This window comes from Garra rufa, chromosome 4 (assembly GCF_049309525.1).
Source record: "Garra rufa chromosome 4, GarRuf1.0, whole genome shotgun sequence".
Classification (NCBI taxonomy): domain Eukaryota; kingdom Metazoa; phylum Chordata; class Actinopteri; order Cypriniformes; family Cyprinidae; genus Garra; species Garra rufa.
The window spans coordinates 7,003,945-7,023,097 of NC_133364.1; the positions used below are offsets into that span (position 1 = coordinate 7,003,945).

Consider the following 19,153-nt stretch of genomic DNA (forward strand, 5'->3'; position numbering starts at 1 on the left):
CTGAATAATGATACTAATTTGTCAATACTGATACTGTTTTTAAACTGAACTGAATGAACATGGAACATTGACTTGAGCTGAATAATGACTTATTATTTTCTATAGAGCTACTTATAGTTGTTTCATAATTGATTGCCTTTGCAACATTGACAGCTTTTCAGCTGAATTTGAACAACATCAAACTAAACTGAGCTGAATAGCGACACTGCTGTCCCTGCTGAAAAAAAAACAGCTAAAAAAAGCCTAGGCTGGTTAGCTGGTCCTAGCTGGTTTAAGCTGGAAGTAGCTGGTTTTAGCTGGTCTCCTGGTTTTTGCTGGTGGTCTCCAAGTGGCTAAAATCCCTCTAAAACCAGCCTGCTGACCAGCTATGACCAGCTATGACCAGCTAAAACCAGCCTGGTTGACCAGCCAACCAGCCTAGGCTGGTTTTAGCTGGGGTTTTTTTTTTTAGCAGGAATAAATCTATTTTACAGCTAAAATTGAATTAGTTACAGAACTAGTGAATTTTACAACCTTAAAACCTCAATTTTTATTTTATTGTCCTGTCTATTAATGTAAAGCTGCTTTAAAACACAGTGTATTTTAAAGAATGTTCCAACTGTTTTTGTAAATAGAGTGAAAGTCAATGGGGTCCAAAACAACACTACACCTGAACGACAAGTACTTTTTAAGAGTGTTTAAATGAATAAACTCATGTTTCAGGATTTAAAAGTTCAAAGTGATGTCGAAGTGATGGTTTCAACCCTTGACCTTCACACCTAAACCACAGCCCCTCTGAAGGCTATGGCGGTTAAAACTAGTAAACCAATCCAAATACCTTTCCTCTGGCTAAAATATGCAACCTATACACCTCTCCACAACAGACACCTTCATCATATACATTCCCGGTTCGGTTTGCTGCTCGTCTCTGGTTTCTACTAAAGTGCCTGTCTGTGGTGTCACGCCACCCACTTTATGTCAAACACATCTCCATCAAATACAGCTTTTGAACTCTATATGCATTCCAGAAGATCCAATGACATCACCGAACAACAACTCTGACCTCTGTGTTTCTCTGCAGGTTAATTGCACTGTCCATTTACACTGACCTCCGATCAGGTTTATGGTTTCTACATTATGGTATCAGATAGAGAAGCATAGAGAAGAACAAAACCTCATTCAGGATTGTGAAGAAAACATATTGACATGGGACAATTCAATTCATCAAAAGTGAAGGGACATAGGTTTTATTAGCACCAGTGTGATTGTTTTGGCAGCCCTGTGCAGAAATAACTATGATGTCTTTGGTATGTCGTCATAGTATATTATCATTTGCAAGAGGTTTACCAGCACAGACAGCAAACGAAAGGAGAGCGCAAAGAAACTGGAAGCTTTTCAGTCAGGTGAGCTAGCAGATATTCTTATCCAATTCAGTTATATTAAAACAGGAGACAGAAAGAGATAAACTGGCATTCCTGCTCGTGTTTGTGCAGCAATTGTGTTTAAGATGGCGTAAAAATTGACTGGTGGTTGTAGCAAAACTTTTTTAGAGTGCACATGGTGAAGTTGATTTGACTGTGAAAAATGTGATTTTTCTTTTCTTTTTAGGATGGCTCATGCAAAGAAGTTTTCTCAGATTCCCATGTCTAAGGTTTTATGTTTCTCTTGGACTTTTTTCATGCATGTTTAGTCTATGAGGTTATAACTGACAGATGACAGATTCATTTAAAACAGACCTTTGCAAAACTTAAAAAAACTAAAAATACTAAATTATGATCACATCATGTGCATTGTTTTATTATCCACTCAGTGCATGCGAGATCTTTGCAAAGAGGAAGATTACACTTTCTTAAACAGTGTTGAGAAGCAGGATGTGAGTCCGGAGGAGAGCACATGTGTGGAGAGTGAATGTCAGGAGAAGCAAGAAGAAAGGGTAAACTTGTTTACTACTTTCCATCTCGTAAACCTCCACAAGCCTGTTTATTAATGCATACCAACTTTAATTGCACATCTCAGCTGCTCTCTCTGTTCCGGTAGATCCACCGTCGACAGGAGCGTGAGCAGCTGGAACAAGAAAAGCAACGTGAGATAGAGGAGCAGCAGAAGGTATGTTGACTAACATCAAAAAGTCACCGCAGGGCTATCGCTGCTGTCTGCAGTGATAACACTAATTATATCTGTCTCCACCACCCACAGCCTGAGTCTGTCCAGGGACGACAGACCTGCCTCATCAGACTTACATCGTCAGGCTAATTGTGCTTGATTGCATTACGTCTGCATTGTTCCTAACTTTGGCTGCACATGACCTCTGTATTGCATGGCCAGGTTACGCAGGTAAACATACTAATGCAATCACTTCTGCTTGGAAATATTTTAGAAACAGGACCTTGGTTGTAAGGTCCACTTTATTCTTATTTTTTCTGAGCATCAGCTGTCCGACATAAAAAAAAAAAGAAATCATGTTATGCATGTTTTATTCTAGTATTTAGGAGCGTGGTTAATAGATGATTCAACAAAAATAGACACTCTGTTTGCAAAACAACTTGGCCCCAGACTCCACGAACATTTGTACAGAAAACACTGGGACAAATCTGTGGAACATTTCCAATTTGTGTCCAACCTAAACTAATATTGATTATTTCAGGCAGAAACACAAAGGGGAATATACAGCTCAGCTTGTCAGCATCTGCTTTTCTTGCTACTAAATGACTGAATTTGACCTCATCTAAGTGTACAAATTTAGCCATGCTTTTACTTTGACTGCAAATATTTATGCTCCTATAACAAATTGCTTATAAGTCGCTTTGCATAAACTTATATGCTAAGAAAGTGACTTTATAAATGAGGAAGAACTACCTCAAAATTGATTATGTTGGTCAGAGGACAGAAAGATGTCAAATTTGCTGTCATTCCCTTAGCCATTTTATTAGAAACACTACACTGTAAAATCCAATAGTTAACCTTACTTAGATATAATTAGTTATCTTTACTTAGTTGCTATACTTACTAGGTTGTATTAAGTTACAGCTACTTTCAATGCAAGTAAAACAATTTACTTACTACTTTGAGTGACGCTTACTTGAAATATTCAAGTAGCCACAAAGGAACCAATGACATTAATAAACCAGTGAGAGGCAGCAGTGCACTAATATGTTGCTAATTTGCAAAATAAAAAAAGTAAAAGTTTTTGAGGTGGGTCAATAGTTAATCTGCAGTTATTTTTCACAAGTTACATTCACTAGTTTCCCAAAGTCATCTTGAATGTTGATTCAATACAACTGAAATATTTGAAAGAACATCACATAACCTGACTTCATAAATTGATGTTGATTTTCATAAAATGTTGTTTGTTTTTTACCTACCATTATAGCGATAAATGTTCCCTTTGGTTGGGCACTTGGAACTTTGTTTATTTTATTGTAATTTTGTTCCTACTGATGCAGCAATGCAACATGGAATCCTACTTTTTGATTTCAAGGGACAAAAAGTAATATGCAGGTTGCTTTTAGAAGGTACCCTATTCAACTAAATCATTAGCTAATATATTTTTAACATTTATTAATGATCTTTTACAACTTCATTGTTCTTCATAAACACCTTGAGAAACCTGATTGGGTTGAGACAATCATTTAATATTTGTGGTAATGTGCTCAAGTCACAGACAAACTTCAACATTCAGCACGCGAATCACAACAATGGTAACATTTTAATTTCATTTATTTTTATTAATTGTGACAATAACCATTTTATTATTTTATTTGCTCTTTTTGTTGTGCTACTACTGACACAAGACAGTAAATAAAATTAGCAAATAGAAACAACAACAGTAAAACAAACCAATTGCATAATTTATGCATGCTGCAATGCACTCTGGGAGTCAGTGAGTAGCTTTACTAAGTCAAGAGTAAACCTTAAGTAAAGGATCAAGTAGCCCCTACAGTTCTTTGTTAGTTGCTAGAACTCTCATGTAAGTAAACTATACTAATTAAGCATTTGTCAGTACAACATATTATTTCTATTTCACTTTACCTAGTTTTTTTAGTGCAACTTTTTAAGTAAACTGAACTAATTTGGATTTACAGTGTAGTTTTCTGTAATTGTGTAAAAGTACAAAGTAATACAAAGTATTCACTGTAGATGTACATAAAATGATTCAGAATTGACAACTTAGAGAAAATTTTGCAATATTTGAAATATTAATAACTGTGGAAATACGTAATCAGTCTTACCCTTTAAAAAAGTTGTTGATAAACTATGCAACCCAAGCTTCATTTTTAGACATCCTTGCTTGTTTTATATTCAATATGTATTTAGTGTTCAGTGAGCGATTAATTACTAAATACATATTGGACTGTGGGCGGTCTGTAGGGATAAAACTAAGACTTCTGATCCAAGATGCGATGGCTGAAAGCAGATGCTACCGTTTAGCTGTTAGCAGGACACTCAGGGAGTGTGTTTGTGTAAGTTGATGAACCCCCAGCTGCACATGGTCTGCTGCCAGTAAAGCCCAAGACTAACAGCCAAGTGTGAGGTCACTGAAGGACAGCCATGTTGTTGTTGTCCATTTGGCTGTTGTCGTAAATTCAACAGCTTGAGGAATTCCTGCAACGCCTAAGAAGAAACCGCGTTGGGATGTAGTTCAAAAACATTTAATTGCTCTTCCTTTCTCAGTCAAGTCAGTCAAATAGCCTTGAGCTCTGCCTTTTTAATTCCTAAAGCCTACAAACGGACAGTCCACCACTCTCACTTCCTTCCTCTTCAGCTGCTTGAAGTCTCCCGGCGAGTTTCCAAGTTCGCAGCGTGTCCGTCCGCTGATTAATGTACAGGAGGGTCAGGGAGAAGAGCTTATTCTTGTTTCCCATGTGCAAACTATTTGATCCTGTTATCATTCATAACCTACATCCCCCAAACCACAGATCTCATCACATAACCCCACCCTCTGTGTGTTTGTGAGTGTGTGTTACTGGGAGAGAACTGTCTGTGACTGTTTCAGTCCTCTGAGGGAAGAGGTGTTACAGTCTGTTTTTTTCTCTTATTAGTACGAATAGAAGGCAATGTGTTCCATATGTCGAGTACGCTACGTTTACGGCCTGGCCTATAGCTGCGACTATCACTTTAGAGACAGGAAGTAGCACCCACGGAAGATCTGGCTGAACCTGCATAGGTCAAAGATCAAGCCTAGCCTCATTCCTTCAGCCCTACATCAGGGTCTGCCTCACTGGATTGGCCTTCACACACACATGCTTGTTTCAAAGCAATTAGGAGTGTAAAATGACATCAGATGGAAATAAATAGCTGTGTAATTTCTGCTGATGATCCAAATTTTTTATTTTTGCAACCTTGCAAAAGAAGTAAAAATCTACTGATTTGCTTAATTCTAACCTTGAAATCAGGATTAGGCATAAAATTGTCCTCAGAATCATTCATACTTCTGAAAATCGGCTGAGAATTGAACAAATAGTCATGATCTGGCTCAGAGGAAAACACATATCACAGGCACTATTTTTGGAATCAGCACCCCAAAATTAGAAGTATTGGATTGCATTCAGCAAATATTTTGTCACTGTAGTCCTTTAGGTATGTTACATGGAAAACTTATCATGTTATTGACATTATAACAATGTGCATATTAACATATAACCAGTCTGATTAACATATTAATCAGTAATTAGCAGTATGAAACATCCCAATTAAGGTCAAGAGGTTAACCAGTCATAACAGAGGTCATTTGAATATTATCTTAAAAGTGCAGTGGAACAAACAGGCAGTTTATTTCTAAAGGGACAAAGAGGATGGAAAATGGTTATATAATGCTAAAATTTGTGCAAGAACCCTTGACTAACTGTATAAGTGGACAGCAGGGTATAAAAAGAAAACATAAATAAAGCTTAATGCTATTTATGAACTTAATGGTTTCATAACAACAGCCTAATGTTATTACAAAGCTCCAATAGACTCACAATCTTGTTCTCAGCATTGCTTACTAATCAAAATTCTCTTGAGAACTGTGAACATGCTGTGTGTTTGGATTTGTGTCTGTGAAAGGAGAAAGACAAGCAGTGGAAAAGCCATGTGGCCGAACTGGCGGTCCAACGCAAGGCCATCCGTGCAAAACTAGACAGACTTCGAGAATTTAGGGTGAGGTTTGACTGGACACACATGTTGATACACCAACACACATATAGAAACCCTACTTTTGTTCCCAGGTACAGATGTGAGGCCCAAAAGCAGTATGACTGAATGTGACCAGATGTTGAATGTATTTAATGGAAAGTATGCTAACCAATACCATACCTGCCGGACTCTCGGCGATGGACAGGCACAGATTACATCTACAGACACCAAAAAATCCTCATGAAATTTTCATGACATTTTATTCAAATTCCAAGTTTTATAAAGAAAAGCACACTGACTAAAGGAAAAAATGGTCTATGGAAGTTGACAAACCGCAAGGCATGTTCGCTTGAGATCTTCATGTTTAGGAAGTTCACTTATCTTCATTAATCATCGCAGACATTGATGCATCTCTGTTTTCATTTCCAGGACTTTCAGAAGAAAGTTGTGCTTCAGGATTTGGGTCTGGATCCAGGTTCTGCAAATGAATCCGTCAAGCACCTTCTGATGAGACTGTAACTGGGTTTACTAATAAATCACAAAACAATTAACAAAATTTAGCATTAAATCACTTGCTCACAATGGATCCTCAGCAGTGAATGGGTGCCGTCAGAATGAGAGTCCAAACAGCTGATAAAAACATCACAAAAATCCACAAGTAATCCAGTCTGTCATCATTAACATCTTGTGAAGGAAAAAGCTGCATTGTTTCCGGCTAAAATATGAGTGAATCAGTCTTGTCCGAATCAGAAAAAAAAGGAACAGATCAAGCACTTGTTACAAGCGAAAACAGTCCAAAACAGCTTTAAACAAATATGTGGGTGGATTTTGATGTGAAAGGACAACAGGGGATGGAGTATTATGACGTTTTTATGGATTATGGACTCATTTGGCCTGAATTGACAGTTTAATGTTAACATTGGGTTTTAATTATAGGCTTGTTTCTTACAAACACGCCTCTTTTTGCTTCACAAGATGTTAACTGATGGACTGAAGTGGTGTAGATTACTTGCGGATTATTTATTTTTTTTAATTCCGTTTGGTCTCTCATTCTGACGGCACCCATTCACTGCAGAGGATCCGTTAGTGAGCAAGTGAGGTAATGTTACATTTCTCATAATCTGTTCAGATGAAGAAACAAACTCATCAATTCCTTTAACATGCTATCAAAGTCTTAAATGATATATATTATGCAGTGATCATATATCTTTAGAAGATGTGTTAGTATTTAAACCTGAAGCAAAAAGTGTGTATAAAGTAACACGAGTGAAATCGTATCTCTACCTCTTCTTTAAAGGAACTAAGCGGAGTGAGTTAGAATAGAGTGAGTTATGGCTACTTCAGCATTCAAAATGATTAAATAACAAACTCGCTGACTCTATGGCAAATAAATCACAGCTAACAACTTAATGTGTGTCACATGTTTAATGTTTCACTGTAATATTGTAGCAGATGAGTATAAATGGACAATAAATCGCATGACTCTGCGGTGAGGAGAGACCTGAGGTAAAGAGCGAGACAAACAGACCCGCTCAGATTCAAAAGAGAACAAGAACCAATTAATTCTCATGCCTTTCAGTGTCTCTTATGCATCTTTGGTGATCTCCAGCACAAAAGGTGGTGATGGAGAGAGACAGATGAGAAAGGAGAATGCAAAAGAAAGGACGGAAGAGAAAGAAACAGGTGGTTCCAGTGGTACAGGTCTAGCATTAAGGGAGAACAGCAGAATCGTGTTACAGCATGTCTGACCCTCCAGGGCAGGAAAATGCCACAGTCTCCAGTGTCACACATCCTTGCATCCCAGAATTCCCTTCTGCACGCCGCAGCTCTACATCACCTCAATGTTCTCTGCTATGTTTATTTCATGACAGACACACTGAGTATGTGTAACTGCTCCAGACAGCTTTGATTTATCATCCACCCTTAATGTGCACTGCAAAACATGCTGGAGTCTTTTCCAAAACAAGCGCTCCAGTAAATAGTTCTAGGCAATTCATCCCACCATACTGCAGCATTCCATACGAAATGAAACATCCATCCAAGAGTAATTTTCCCTTTCGCATTCCCTGCCAGCTTTACCACCCGTCCACCTCTCCAAATGCCAATTCATGTTGCGTGTTAAATCTTTCTAAGCAATTTCGGGTCACTCAGCGCTCATTTTGAGCATTTCTAGACCATGACCTTTCATTATCAAAACTTTATGTTATTCATTGCTTCCAAGTGGCCAAAGTATAGAAGCAGGATTATGTGAAGAGCACTTATTTACATCAATGCATTGCAGTGTGAGAATAAACCAAAAGTAGCAAAAGTCATTATTTGGTCTCCCAATTTCATTAAAAAGAAAAATGCATGCATTTAATTGCATTTTGCAATTATATATATTGTATATTGTATATAATTATTTATAACAATTGCTCAGGTCCTTCACATGCATTCTCATCATTTGATGGCAAAAGCTGATTGGCCTCTGCTCCTAATTCTTCAGCCAGTCACACTGCTTGTTCAAAATTTGAATAGTCTGGTTCAGTGTTTGCTGAAAGCTGGACCTGCAGCAGCTATCAGAGGTCTTCTGAAATTTAGCACCTCAAGATAAGTGAACTTACCTTTTTTTTCTTAAGAGCAAAACATGTTGTGTGGTCTGCATTTGTCAGTTCCTAAATGCAAACACAAGGTTTATATCATGTTTGATGTGTGTGTTTATGTTGCAAGATATTAACTGGATCACATGGAATATGATCAGGTCATGTGACAGCGATGGTCCACCATTTGAAATGTTTACACACTGTGGCACACTGTGTCCTGTTTTTGAAAAAACATACTTACAGTATTTAGTAAGCTAGTAGTAGTAAGCTTTTTCCATTCCAAACACAGCCTAAGACTGGGAAAAGAATAAAGACAGGAAATGAATGGCTATCAGTCACAAATCGGGTCATCTGAAGGTTTAGTCGAGTTGACTATGGAATGCGCCATTGGCAGAGCTTCCGTGGAAAGGCACAATGGTGCGATCTTCAAGTGTAGCTAACACCTGAAACCATGTGAAAGCCTGGTGTGTAACGACTCCAGATAAAAGCCACTGCTTTAGGCCATTTAAGAGAAGTGAACCTGAATGCAACCCCTGGTGCCTCTTTTCTGCTTTTAGACACTGTGTGTGCTACGTTAAACTACTGTATAATGGATCTAAATATAAAGTCTCGAAACAAAATATGCCTTAAGCAAAAATTGCATGCCAAGTTCAAGAAAACACAATATAACAACGGAAATGTGCATGGAAAGAATAATTATCCAGAAAACATGCATCTGGCAAGCGTAAAATTTATGTCCTTTGATAGTTTAGTGATGCTTATCAAAAATCCTTCTCACATTAACAATGCATTGACTCTAAATAAATAAATGTCCACCCCGTGCGTCATCTCACCCTAAGAAGGAACGCCCTGTGGGAGAGAAAGATTCAGGTTTGTGTCACTGATCTCATTCCAGGTCCTTTGCTCATCTCCATGTGCAGATGTTTAATTCACAAACCAGAATCTCTGACATTAAACAGCCAGCATGCACCAGCGCAGCTTTGTGTGTGTTCAGCTAGAACGAGAACAAGTTGCGGTCAATCACAACAGCAGTTTTACTGATGTAACTGATACTAGCTTATACTGCTCCATGTAGGCAGATGTTATACATAACCAAGATGAAGAACACTTGCATACCAATCTGTAAGACAGAGAGCAAATCCAGGTAAATCTGTCCCTGCGCTTGTATTGTGCTATAGTGATGAAGAAAGGCTTTGGGGAAGATTACGCACAAATGAGACACTTCCGGTGCGCCTCACGGAGATTGTGATTGTGCAAGAGTATTGTGCTTTCTGAGGACACTTGAAAAACCTTCTTAAACCTTACACAAGAATCTGATGTTTTCACCAGTTGAATTAATTTAGAGAAGGTTAAAAAAAAAACTTTTTTGTTTGATGAAGCCAAAAGTATTGCATAAACTTTAAATGCAGATTAAAGATGTTTTTCATAATTTCATATTTGCACAGAGAGTGCAGTGCCAATGGAAGTTGGTTAAAAACCTGATTTTGCCTCTCTTTATTTTTTTAGCCAGTTTGCTATGGTTATATTTTAAGTAGTATAATAAATGTAATAGTAATACATATTTGTCCAAACTGTTCAGTATTTAGAGATGCTTACAGACATTTTTTCATCATAAACAGCATAATATAAAGTATATACTGTAAGTATTATTACAAATATTTTTAAACAATAAAAAAATAATTTAAACTTAAACTAAATATATGCTAACATATGCTTAAGCGATCAGTCATATCAGTAACCTAATAAAAGCTGATAATTGGGAACACTTTTAAATTTTAAATATTGCATTGCTTTTTTTTGCTTTTGCCTGAATCTGCATCCATAAATGTTGGTAGTCAAATCTGATATATCAGCCAGTGCTACTTTCATATCTACAGTACAGCAACTTATATCACCTCTTTAGAGGCCAAAGGGGCTGACAAAACATGCCTCAACATTGTGAGATGGACATTAAAGCTGAGCTGTCAAGTTGCATGGCGGCAGTCCTTTAGAGTTGATCTGCTTAACTTTTGCCCACATCTTATGCTTTTTAATCTGTGAGAAATACAAATATTTATGTGTATTTTTACCCTCATTCAGTCTGGTTGTGTCATGAAACTATAAAGCACATAGGACAGACTTCATGGTATCTGCCAAGATTTTAATCCTCTCGAACTGTGAAGTCCAGACCCCAGGGATAAATCAAATGTGGCTCTGGGGCGAAAACACAAAACGATCAAAATCCTGCCCTAGTAAAACAGAAAAAGCAAACAGAGGAGCAGCGTCTACTGGGTAAAGCTCGCTTTGTTAAGCAAGTGTGGCAATCATCAGGGTATTACAGTCTAACAAACAACCAGCGCAGCTGCTAGAAGTCGAAAACACAGGTGAATTGACCCCGCGGGACTCGTAGCACAATGCCTCGAGGGCAAGAAAGAAAAACCACTTGCGCATAATTGGGATTAAATATTTATTCTTCTTGCATGAGTATTAAGTCCTATGAGGCATAGTGAATGATGACTTGATGGCCAGATGTTGGCACACAACATCCATCCATGATTCCTCCCTGGATAACAGTAACCCCTGCTCAACCTTCCCACACCGGTGACGGCAAATTCATGGGAGGATTATAGTTGACATGGCACAAAAAGACCAGCTGCTCCGCAATCATAAATACAGCGAATGCTGTGCGATCCGAATCTACAGCCCTGCATTTTATCAGAAGGAGGCATAGCATAAATATATGGATTGACAGACGTGAGTTTAATTACATATTGCCTAATGTGTTACATTACAGGCTGGATCGTTAAAAAGACAAAACGCCACACGTTTCACAGAATACGTCGCAGTACCACATTGAAATTGTGTTCGTCGCACCTTAATTTACTAACACGCATCATAGTCTTTATTAACCCATATTGATGAGAACGAATACAGCCTACAGTGACGCTGTTACCTGAGAAAATGAAAGATTATTTGCCATTATATGCTACATCTTGTGGACAATGTGCAAAGCAGTTTGCATTTGGACAGCATGTACAGATTGCGCAACGTCACCAAATGTGTGCTGCTCGTGTGTCTCGCTCGCGAGCAGATCGTGGAGAAAAACGTGCATTTGAGAGGATCCTGCTCGTGTTCCTGTGAACGCCAGTGCATGTGGAATGATTGCATCTGCAAGCGGTCCTACTGAAGCTCAAGTTGGTGTCAGACGTGCCTGAAAACAATAGGAACATCTGAGGGTTTAAAAACCAGACGTGGAGCCTGTAAGACAGACATTCAGACTATAGTTCAGTGACCAAAAGGAGTGACCCCTCATTCTCCGGTACAAAAAACAGGAACATAGAACTGAGGGCACCTGATTCCCAAAACTCAGAGCCTCAAACTCCAGCAAATCCTCACAGTCCAGCACTCAGGCACTGTGAAATGCGCTCCAGACTCATCTTCTCTCGCCCGACTTCCCTCACACGGCCGTGTGTTGGGTGATGTCGCTTCGGGGAGACATGGACATCTGGCGGGTGAACTGGCTGAAGCTTGCCGCTCGGGGTCGGCTGCGAGGAGCCGTGGAGGTCGGTGACGTGGCGGGAGGGATCGGCCAGGGTTGGGTTTGCTGAAGAGGCAGCGAGGTCTGATCCGACAACTGCAGCTCTTCCTGCTGTTCATGTGTCAGATCTCTAGAGAACAAGCTCTGGATTAACTGCAACTTCTCCTTTTCCTCATTCAGAAAGACATCCACCAGAAGAGTCTTCTCCTTCTTCAGCTGCTCGCTGATGTTTTTGGGCACGTCCGGGATCACCCAGGCCACCAGCATGCTCATGGTTATCACCAGGTTCTGGAGGAGTTAGAGATGTATAAGTACATATATATTCAGACATGCATTAATGGGTGTGGCGCAGATAATACACATCAGTGGCTATGATGAAAACACCATTCAGTAGATGGAGGATCTTTTACACAGCAGATAACATTTCATGTTTTGGCGCTCTGCAACTGACATAGTTACTTCTATACATACAATTCCTGATTCCTGAATTTTTTTGCATCATTACTAAAGTCTTCTGTGTTACATGCACCTTCAGAAATCATGCTAATATGCTGATTTGCTGCTTAATAAACATTTTATATTATCGATGTTCTAAAATCAGTGTTGATTTTTGTTAGTATGATAAATTATCAATTTAATGCATCCTTGCTGAATAAAAGAAAAAAAATATTGACCCCAAACTTTTGAACAGTGATGCACTGAAACTTTTAAAGCCACATGCAAGCTTTTTGTGAGGAAAATACTGAATTTAAGACATTGTTCACTGAAAACCACATTTTTCTTGTCCTTTTAAGAGCTTCAGAGCAATGATCACTATGAAATGTCCTTTCAGAACGACACTTGGAACAACATTTCATTTTTTGTGTGGAATATAACTTTAACTATTTGGTTTACTGTTTAATTGCATTTCAATAGAATTAGTTTCCACCCACATCTGCTGACAACAGTAACATTTCTACCGAGTTACAGCAATTATTCTGACCAGCATATAGACTATTAGTCCTAATGTGCAAAGACTGCATCATTTATATGTGGTTGAACCTCTTACGTTGCTGAGGTAGCTACTGTGTGGCTTTTTCATTTGTTTGGCTTTGAATGAAAAAGGATGAACATGCACGTTCCTCCATTCATAATCACTATATGGTGTTCATTAGGCAGTAAAGCTATTTTATTTTAGGCTTTTAAATGGGAGGTAATGGTAAAATAAGTAGTTCTTACCTGGAACAATATGACAAAACCTAAACGAGCCGCTAGAACCGACCAGTACTGTTTGGAGAACTGGTAAGGCTCAGTCGACCACGGAGGTTCTCTGTAGTCCTTATACCTAAAATGAGCAAAAGGAAAAGACATCCTGAGTCATTTAAGGCAAATCCATCTCCAACGAGGATCCGTTTGCTGGGTTGGCAATAAAAATAAACTAAAAATTTAAAACACATGCTCAACACATGCTCCTAGCAATGCTACAAAGGGCAAAACAACACAACAGCATGATTAATCATGATAAAGACATTTTAAGTGCAAAAGAAGGAGTTTTTTGTTGTTTCACTTTACAACTACTTTGTTGATTTATTTCGTGTTTGGGATAAAGTGAAGTCTTTCTAAAATTTAGGGTAAATTTCACACCAGCAAAAACAATATTAAAACAACAATTGGTTTAATTTGATTTATTTTATTAGTGCAACTTATCTCCTAGTTGCCAAAGATTAATCATTAAACACCAAAGAAAATATTTCAAAGAAAAATGTGTTTTCCCTGGTGGTGGGTTTGTCAACTACAGACAAACTATGTGTGTTGACAGAAAACACAGCTGACAATTTTACCATTTTTACTCAATGGCAGGCTTTATCTGGTCAACCAAATGTTATTTTCTAGATTAGGTTAAACTCAAATTTCAATGTTTATTTGAATTTGAAATCAGGAAATCAAATAAATAAATCAAATATATAATAATACCATAATGTGTTCAAAATGTTGCAGAAGAAAAGCTGGTCACATGGTTTTGTGATCTTTTCTTTATTTTCAGGGGGGTGTTTGGTTTGTAACAGTAATAAAGAAGATTTAATTTAAACTATTAAATCTATTTTTCTAAGGAATTTAGATTCTAGAAATAAACATTTCTAAAATAAAGAAGCAGCTAATTCCAACAGCTAATTTAAGGGACATAAAACAACTTCATGCAAATTGAAAAACTAAATATATGTGGATAAAATATGATATTTCTAAAGAAAATTGTTAGAAAAAATGAGTTTTCATCAATGGACATGAAATGTACCCTAAATTATAGAATGATCCTAGTAGTTGTAGTAGGAGGAGACAATCTTGGTTATGATGATTGAAAACTCTGCATATTTTGATTATATCTTCAGGCCTAATTCATTAGACCAGGCTGTTCCCAAACGTTTTGATTTCCTCTATTAAATTATGAAAAGTAAACTCAGAGTCTTTAATAACCCACTAAGGACGTCGAATTCATGGCCATATACAGTAATCTACGTGGAATGTGTTAGGCTGGTTTTGATTTCCTCAGACAGTCAGATATCTTCATCTGAAGACATGGTCCCTGGGGTGAAGTCCTTGTTTGGTTGTACTAGTCCAGAAAGGGCAAATACGGTGCAGTAAAAACATGGGCTTGATTTGTTCCTCGACCCTATTTTAGAACGCTGACAAGCTTGCTCTCTTGCTCCCTCTCCATCTATCTGTCCTCTTAACAAACAGACTGGGGTCAAAGGATCCCAGACATCAGATTGCCACTTCTCTTTGGTCTAAGAGGAGCTACATACAAGCGTAATCTCGTTCTCAACTGCTTGGAGCAGAAAAAGCAGACAGGTTCTGATAAAAGCATTTTTCTTGACCTGCTTCTGATCTGTGTTGTGAAGGCCGCCCGAGATAATCAAAGCAGTGGTGAGATCTCACACTTCAGGGTGATGGAGTCCCATCTAGAGGTTTTCCTCCCTCTCTCTTTCCTCTACTTCAGTGTGAGGGTTAAACTGTTTTACTATCCCAATCTGGAAATAATTCTTTCCAGAGAACTAATGAACACAATTACTATTGATGTCAACACAAACAAAACAGCACTGCTTCATTAGAAAACTATTTTTCACATTAAGACGGTTTATAAAAACTACTAAGGCCCTCGCAAAAACCTGTGTATGTTCTTCCACATTTTCTGGTCCGATTTTGAAGGAAAATCCACAGAATTCTGTGGAACTGTTTACGGTTATGTAAAATGCATTATGAGTTATAGGTATATCCAATGTAATGCACCTAAAAGGCGTGAGTTTTTTGTGAACAACAGTCAAATTCTGTAGAAGTCTATTCACTAGCAGGCCCATAAGCAGTATGGATTTCCAAAGAATCAAATACGCGTTTCTGATTGTTTAATGTATTGGCAAATTACGAAACAACTGATGAGCTACCCACCCTATGTTGTACAGTTCTTTGTAATTTACTGTTGAATTAAATTTGCTGAACTGGATAGGCAGGTTGACTGTTTATGACTGTAAAGATATAAAAGAAGCATTTGTTTTGTCCTCCTATCTGAGTTTTCCACATGCAGGTGTGGAAAAATCTGATGAAGAATACTTGCAATCTCTCCAGGCGCCGTCCAAGAGAGGATCAGTAAGTTCAGGCCATAATAGCTTCGACACGTGTTTATATCATATACGATTTAAGAGCTGCAAATGAGGGATCCTACAGATGTTTACGGCATGTGAACCATTTTGATGTGAAAAATCACTTTGCTTACAACTGCTTTTCCGTTTTGAACTAAATGTCTGTGGTTGCGTGTTTTATCAAAGCAATAGGCAGCTGTGCATCCCAGTGACTTTAGCACAGGAAATGGATGTTCAATAAATAGTTTGATTTATTAATAATAATTATTAGTAATATGGTGCTTTTTCCAACCTGCAGAATGCAATGTCTTTGCCGAGACCAGAGATGGAAGGCACAGTTCCAGGTTTAAAGTTGCTGACATTAAAGTAAGAGAGAGTGTGGTTGATGAAGCCATGCATGGTCCCCGTCTCGCTGTACATGTACTGGTAGACCAGACGAGGGATGAAATCTGACGTGAAGGAGATGACAAAGGCCTGAAATGATAAAATAACAGGGAAGAGGTCAAAATGCAATTCAAATGTGAACAAGCTAGAACTAGAATTATTGCTGGAATAAGCATTAACTCCAAAAAAGTCCAGTTTAAAAACTAAAACCGTAAAAATACTAAAATAAATAAAACTGGAATAAAATGAATAAAAACTATACAGACAAATTAAACATAAAAATAACAAAACTGACAAAAACACAAGAAAATTACTAAAACTTTAAACTTTCAACTAAAATTCAAATGAAAACGAAAAAAAGAAATCAAAAAAGAATTCAAAATATTAATAAAAACTATAATGATACTAAGAGTACTAAGGAACGCATAAAACTCTCAGTAATTCTCATGCCTAGCGGTACAGTTCATAATGTGTGGCATTTAATTGGATTGGAGAGGCAATTTATAGCTGTAACATTAAACGAATACTTGATTTCCAAAAGAACAACACAGCTGGAGTGAATCAGATGTCTGGCTTCTGAGTAAATGTGGCTTTCTTAATAAAAGTTCAGAGAGAAGGATCTTTACCATAAGGCTTACTAGAATATTCCTCTCATATTGGGAACGTTACTATCTATTAAAATAAATCTGCTGGGGTTTTAACATTCAATTTCATGTAGGAGAGGCATGCACAAAGCAAACTGCACATCCATGCAATGCTAAAACATAAATTGTGGCATAAATTGATTCCTTCCATGAAAAATGTGAACTTAGGCATGTAAGAATCTTGGTCGGTGGAATTATGATCCCTCTATATGATAAACTTTCCATAAAGAGGACTTGTGATATGATTAGCATGTGATAAGCAGCAGTTACATAACAGAAACTCACATTGATGATGACTGAGAACTTTCCCAAACCGCTCAAGATGTTATACCAGATACCTGTGTGAGGAAACAATTCAATTCAGAAGTTAAATTAGTAGATCCGAGTATGATTAAGAATGCAAGTAAACACTTGTGGTGTAAATATTAATGCAAGGTTTTCACCAATATCTTTGGCCCTTATGGCATCTGGCCTGCGAAGCTCCGTGACAAACTTTTTGGCATCGAGGCGGATCTCGATGACATTGTTTAAGAGGGCGAAAAGCGGAGCCAGCGGGAATGAGGCCACAAAGAGTGACACGAAACCAAACTGAATGACTGCAGAATGACAAACAAAGAAACAAACATGGAGATTACATGCTGAGAAATTTGGATTATGAATTGATTGATATAGCTGTAAGACTGCTGTTTATTACCAGACATTAAGGATTAAATATTGATTTTTTTGCAACCACTCATTTAAGCATTTCTTAATGCTTAAGTCTCTTATGCTCACCAATCAGTCAACAGTAAAACTGTGAAATTGTAAAATATTATTACAATTTAAAATAGCTGTTGTCTATTGGAATATACTTTAAAATATAATTTACTCCGGTGATGCAAAGCTGAATTTTCAGCATCATTACTCCAGTCTTCAGTGTCACATGATTCTTCAGAAATCATTATAATATGCTGATTCACTGCTCAAAAACATTTCTTATCATTATTAACATTGAAAACAATTATTTTTGTGGAAACTAATAGAAAAGAACAGAAAATTCACATATAGATCAAATTACTTCTTAAGTTTCACAAATCATTGTAACAATGGAAAAAACAATACTTATTTGATGTGGTGATTTTCTAAGAACAGAATGTGTCTTTCTACAGTAACTTGACATTACCAACACGGGTGTCAAGCACAAAGCTGATTATTTGTCAATCAACAACACACGGAACATAAGCCTTGTGGGAAACTGCATTTCCTTCTTTGGCTTGATTGACACATGGCCTTTTTTTCTGTGCAACATGCAAACAATGGCTTCGAGACCGATCAGGCTGGAGGGTATCCTACATAAACATCTATACGAGTGGGTTTCATTCTCCTGCTCTCACTGAGAATATCTTTCACAGTATGTAGGTTTGATCTCCCTCCAGTGTTATTAGTGAAATTCTTGAGTTCATCTTCAGTTTCTCCCTAGTCGTTTCTTTGATTTTGGAGAGTCTCATAAGTGCTTCTTGTATGGAAAAAATAGAAAATCTGTTGCACTTGGCAGTGGATTAAAGCATCCATACATTTTCAAGAAAAAACCGAGGTGCAGGTTTTCTCACGCACAGGTCTCTGATAGGCAGTTATGCAACTCGCCTGCACTTCAGGGACTAAACCGTTCCACATCAAACTACTCAGTCAACAATCATGATAGGGAATCATAATAAACTTTACAGATCATATAATTACAGAACAAAGCATTTAGAGACAATGCAGTGTGCCCGCATTAAATTTTATATGACTAAAAAGAAAAACAAAAATATTTAAGACAGACCTGTTTTGAATCAAGTTGAAACAACACTTTTTTTGCAAATGTGTCAGGAAACATCTATCGGCATCTTACGTTCTCAGCATAATTGTGTTGTATAAATGCAGGATGAATAATAGTAATTCAAGTTTGCATTGGTGTTCAGATGTTTACCTTTGCTGTTTACCCACTAGGCTTTCAGATCTTTTGCAGACGCCTTCATGTCAACTTACATAAACACTCAGTCAGTTGTGTATCACCATAAGCCACATGTTAGCCAATGTAGACCCTTTCCCGATTGTAAACACAGCTGTAAAACAAATGCTTGGGCTATAGGCCCAATTCACATGTTCATTCATAATTCTTACCCTTAAAACCGTCACAAACTCTACTAACTGAGCGTCAATTGTGAAACACTGGGATGTGTTAAATCTAGAAATCTATGCATTCCTCCGACAACAAATCCTGCAGTTCCCGCCGAAGGGGATGAGTTAGATTAACCAGATGTGTTCTCACAGTGCTTCACCCTGAGGGTGCTTTACTTTCGC

The 19,153-nt window shown here is 37.7% G+C and overlaps 2 protein-coding genes across 3 annotated transcripts in view; one reads left to right on the forward strand and one right to left on the reverse strand.

The window, feature by feature from the left end:
• The first annotated feature begins 1,588 nt into the window (after positions 1-1,588).
• LOC141333203 (uncharacterized) lies at positions 1,589-6,612 on the forward strand. Its single transcript, XM_073838158.1, has 5 exons — positions 1,589-1,630; positions 1,790-1,912; positions 2,017-2,085; positions 6,025-6,117; positions 6,523-6,612. Exons 1-5 carry the CDS (start codon positions 1,589-1,591, stop codon positions 6,610-6,612), a joined length of 417 nt encoding a protein of 138 aa, XP_073694259.1.
• A 4,495-nt stretch (positions 6,613-11,107) lies between these two features.
• The window catches only part of ano2b (anoctamin 2b), a 33,933-nt gene continuing 25,887 nt past the window's right edge, over positions 11,108-19,153 (reverse strand). For both annotated transcript variants that reach the window (XM_073838024.1, XM_073838023.1), the window contains 5 exons: positions 17,275-17,427; positions 17,117-17,169; positions 16,096-16,277; positions 13,411-13,516; positions 11,108-12,480 (listed from right to left, as the gene is read on the reverse strand). In XM_073838024.1, coding sequence (XP_073694125.1) covers positions 12,112-12,480; positions 13,411-13,516; positions 16,096-16,277; positions 17,117-17,169; positions 17,275-17,427 — 863 coding nt within the window. In that variant the 3' untranslated portion in view covers positions 11,108-12,111. The remainder of the gene's footprint in view (positions 12,481-13,410; positions 13,517-16,095; positions 16,278-17,116; positions 17,170-17,274; positions 17,428-19,153) is intronic.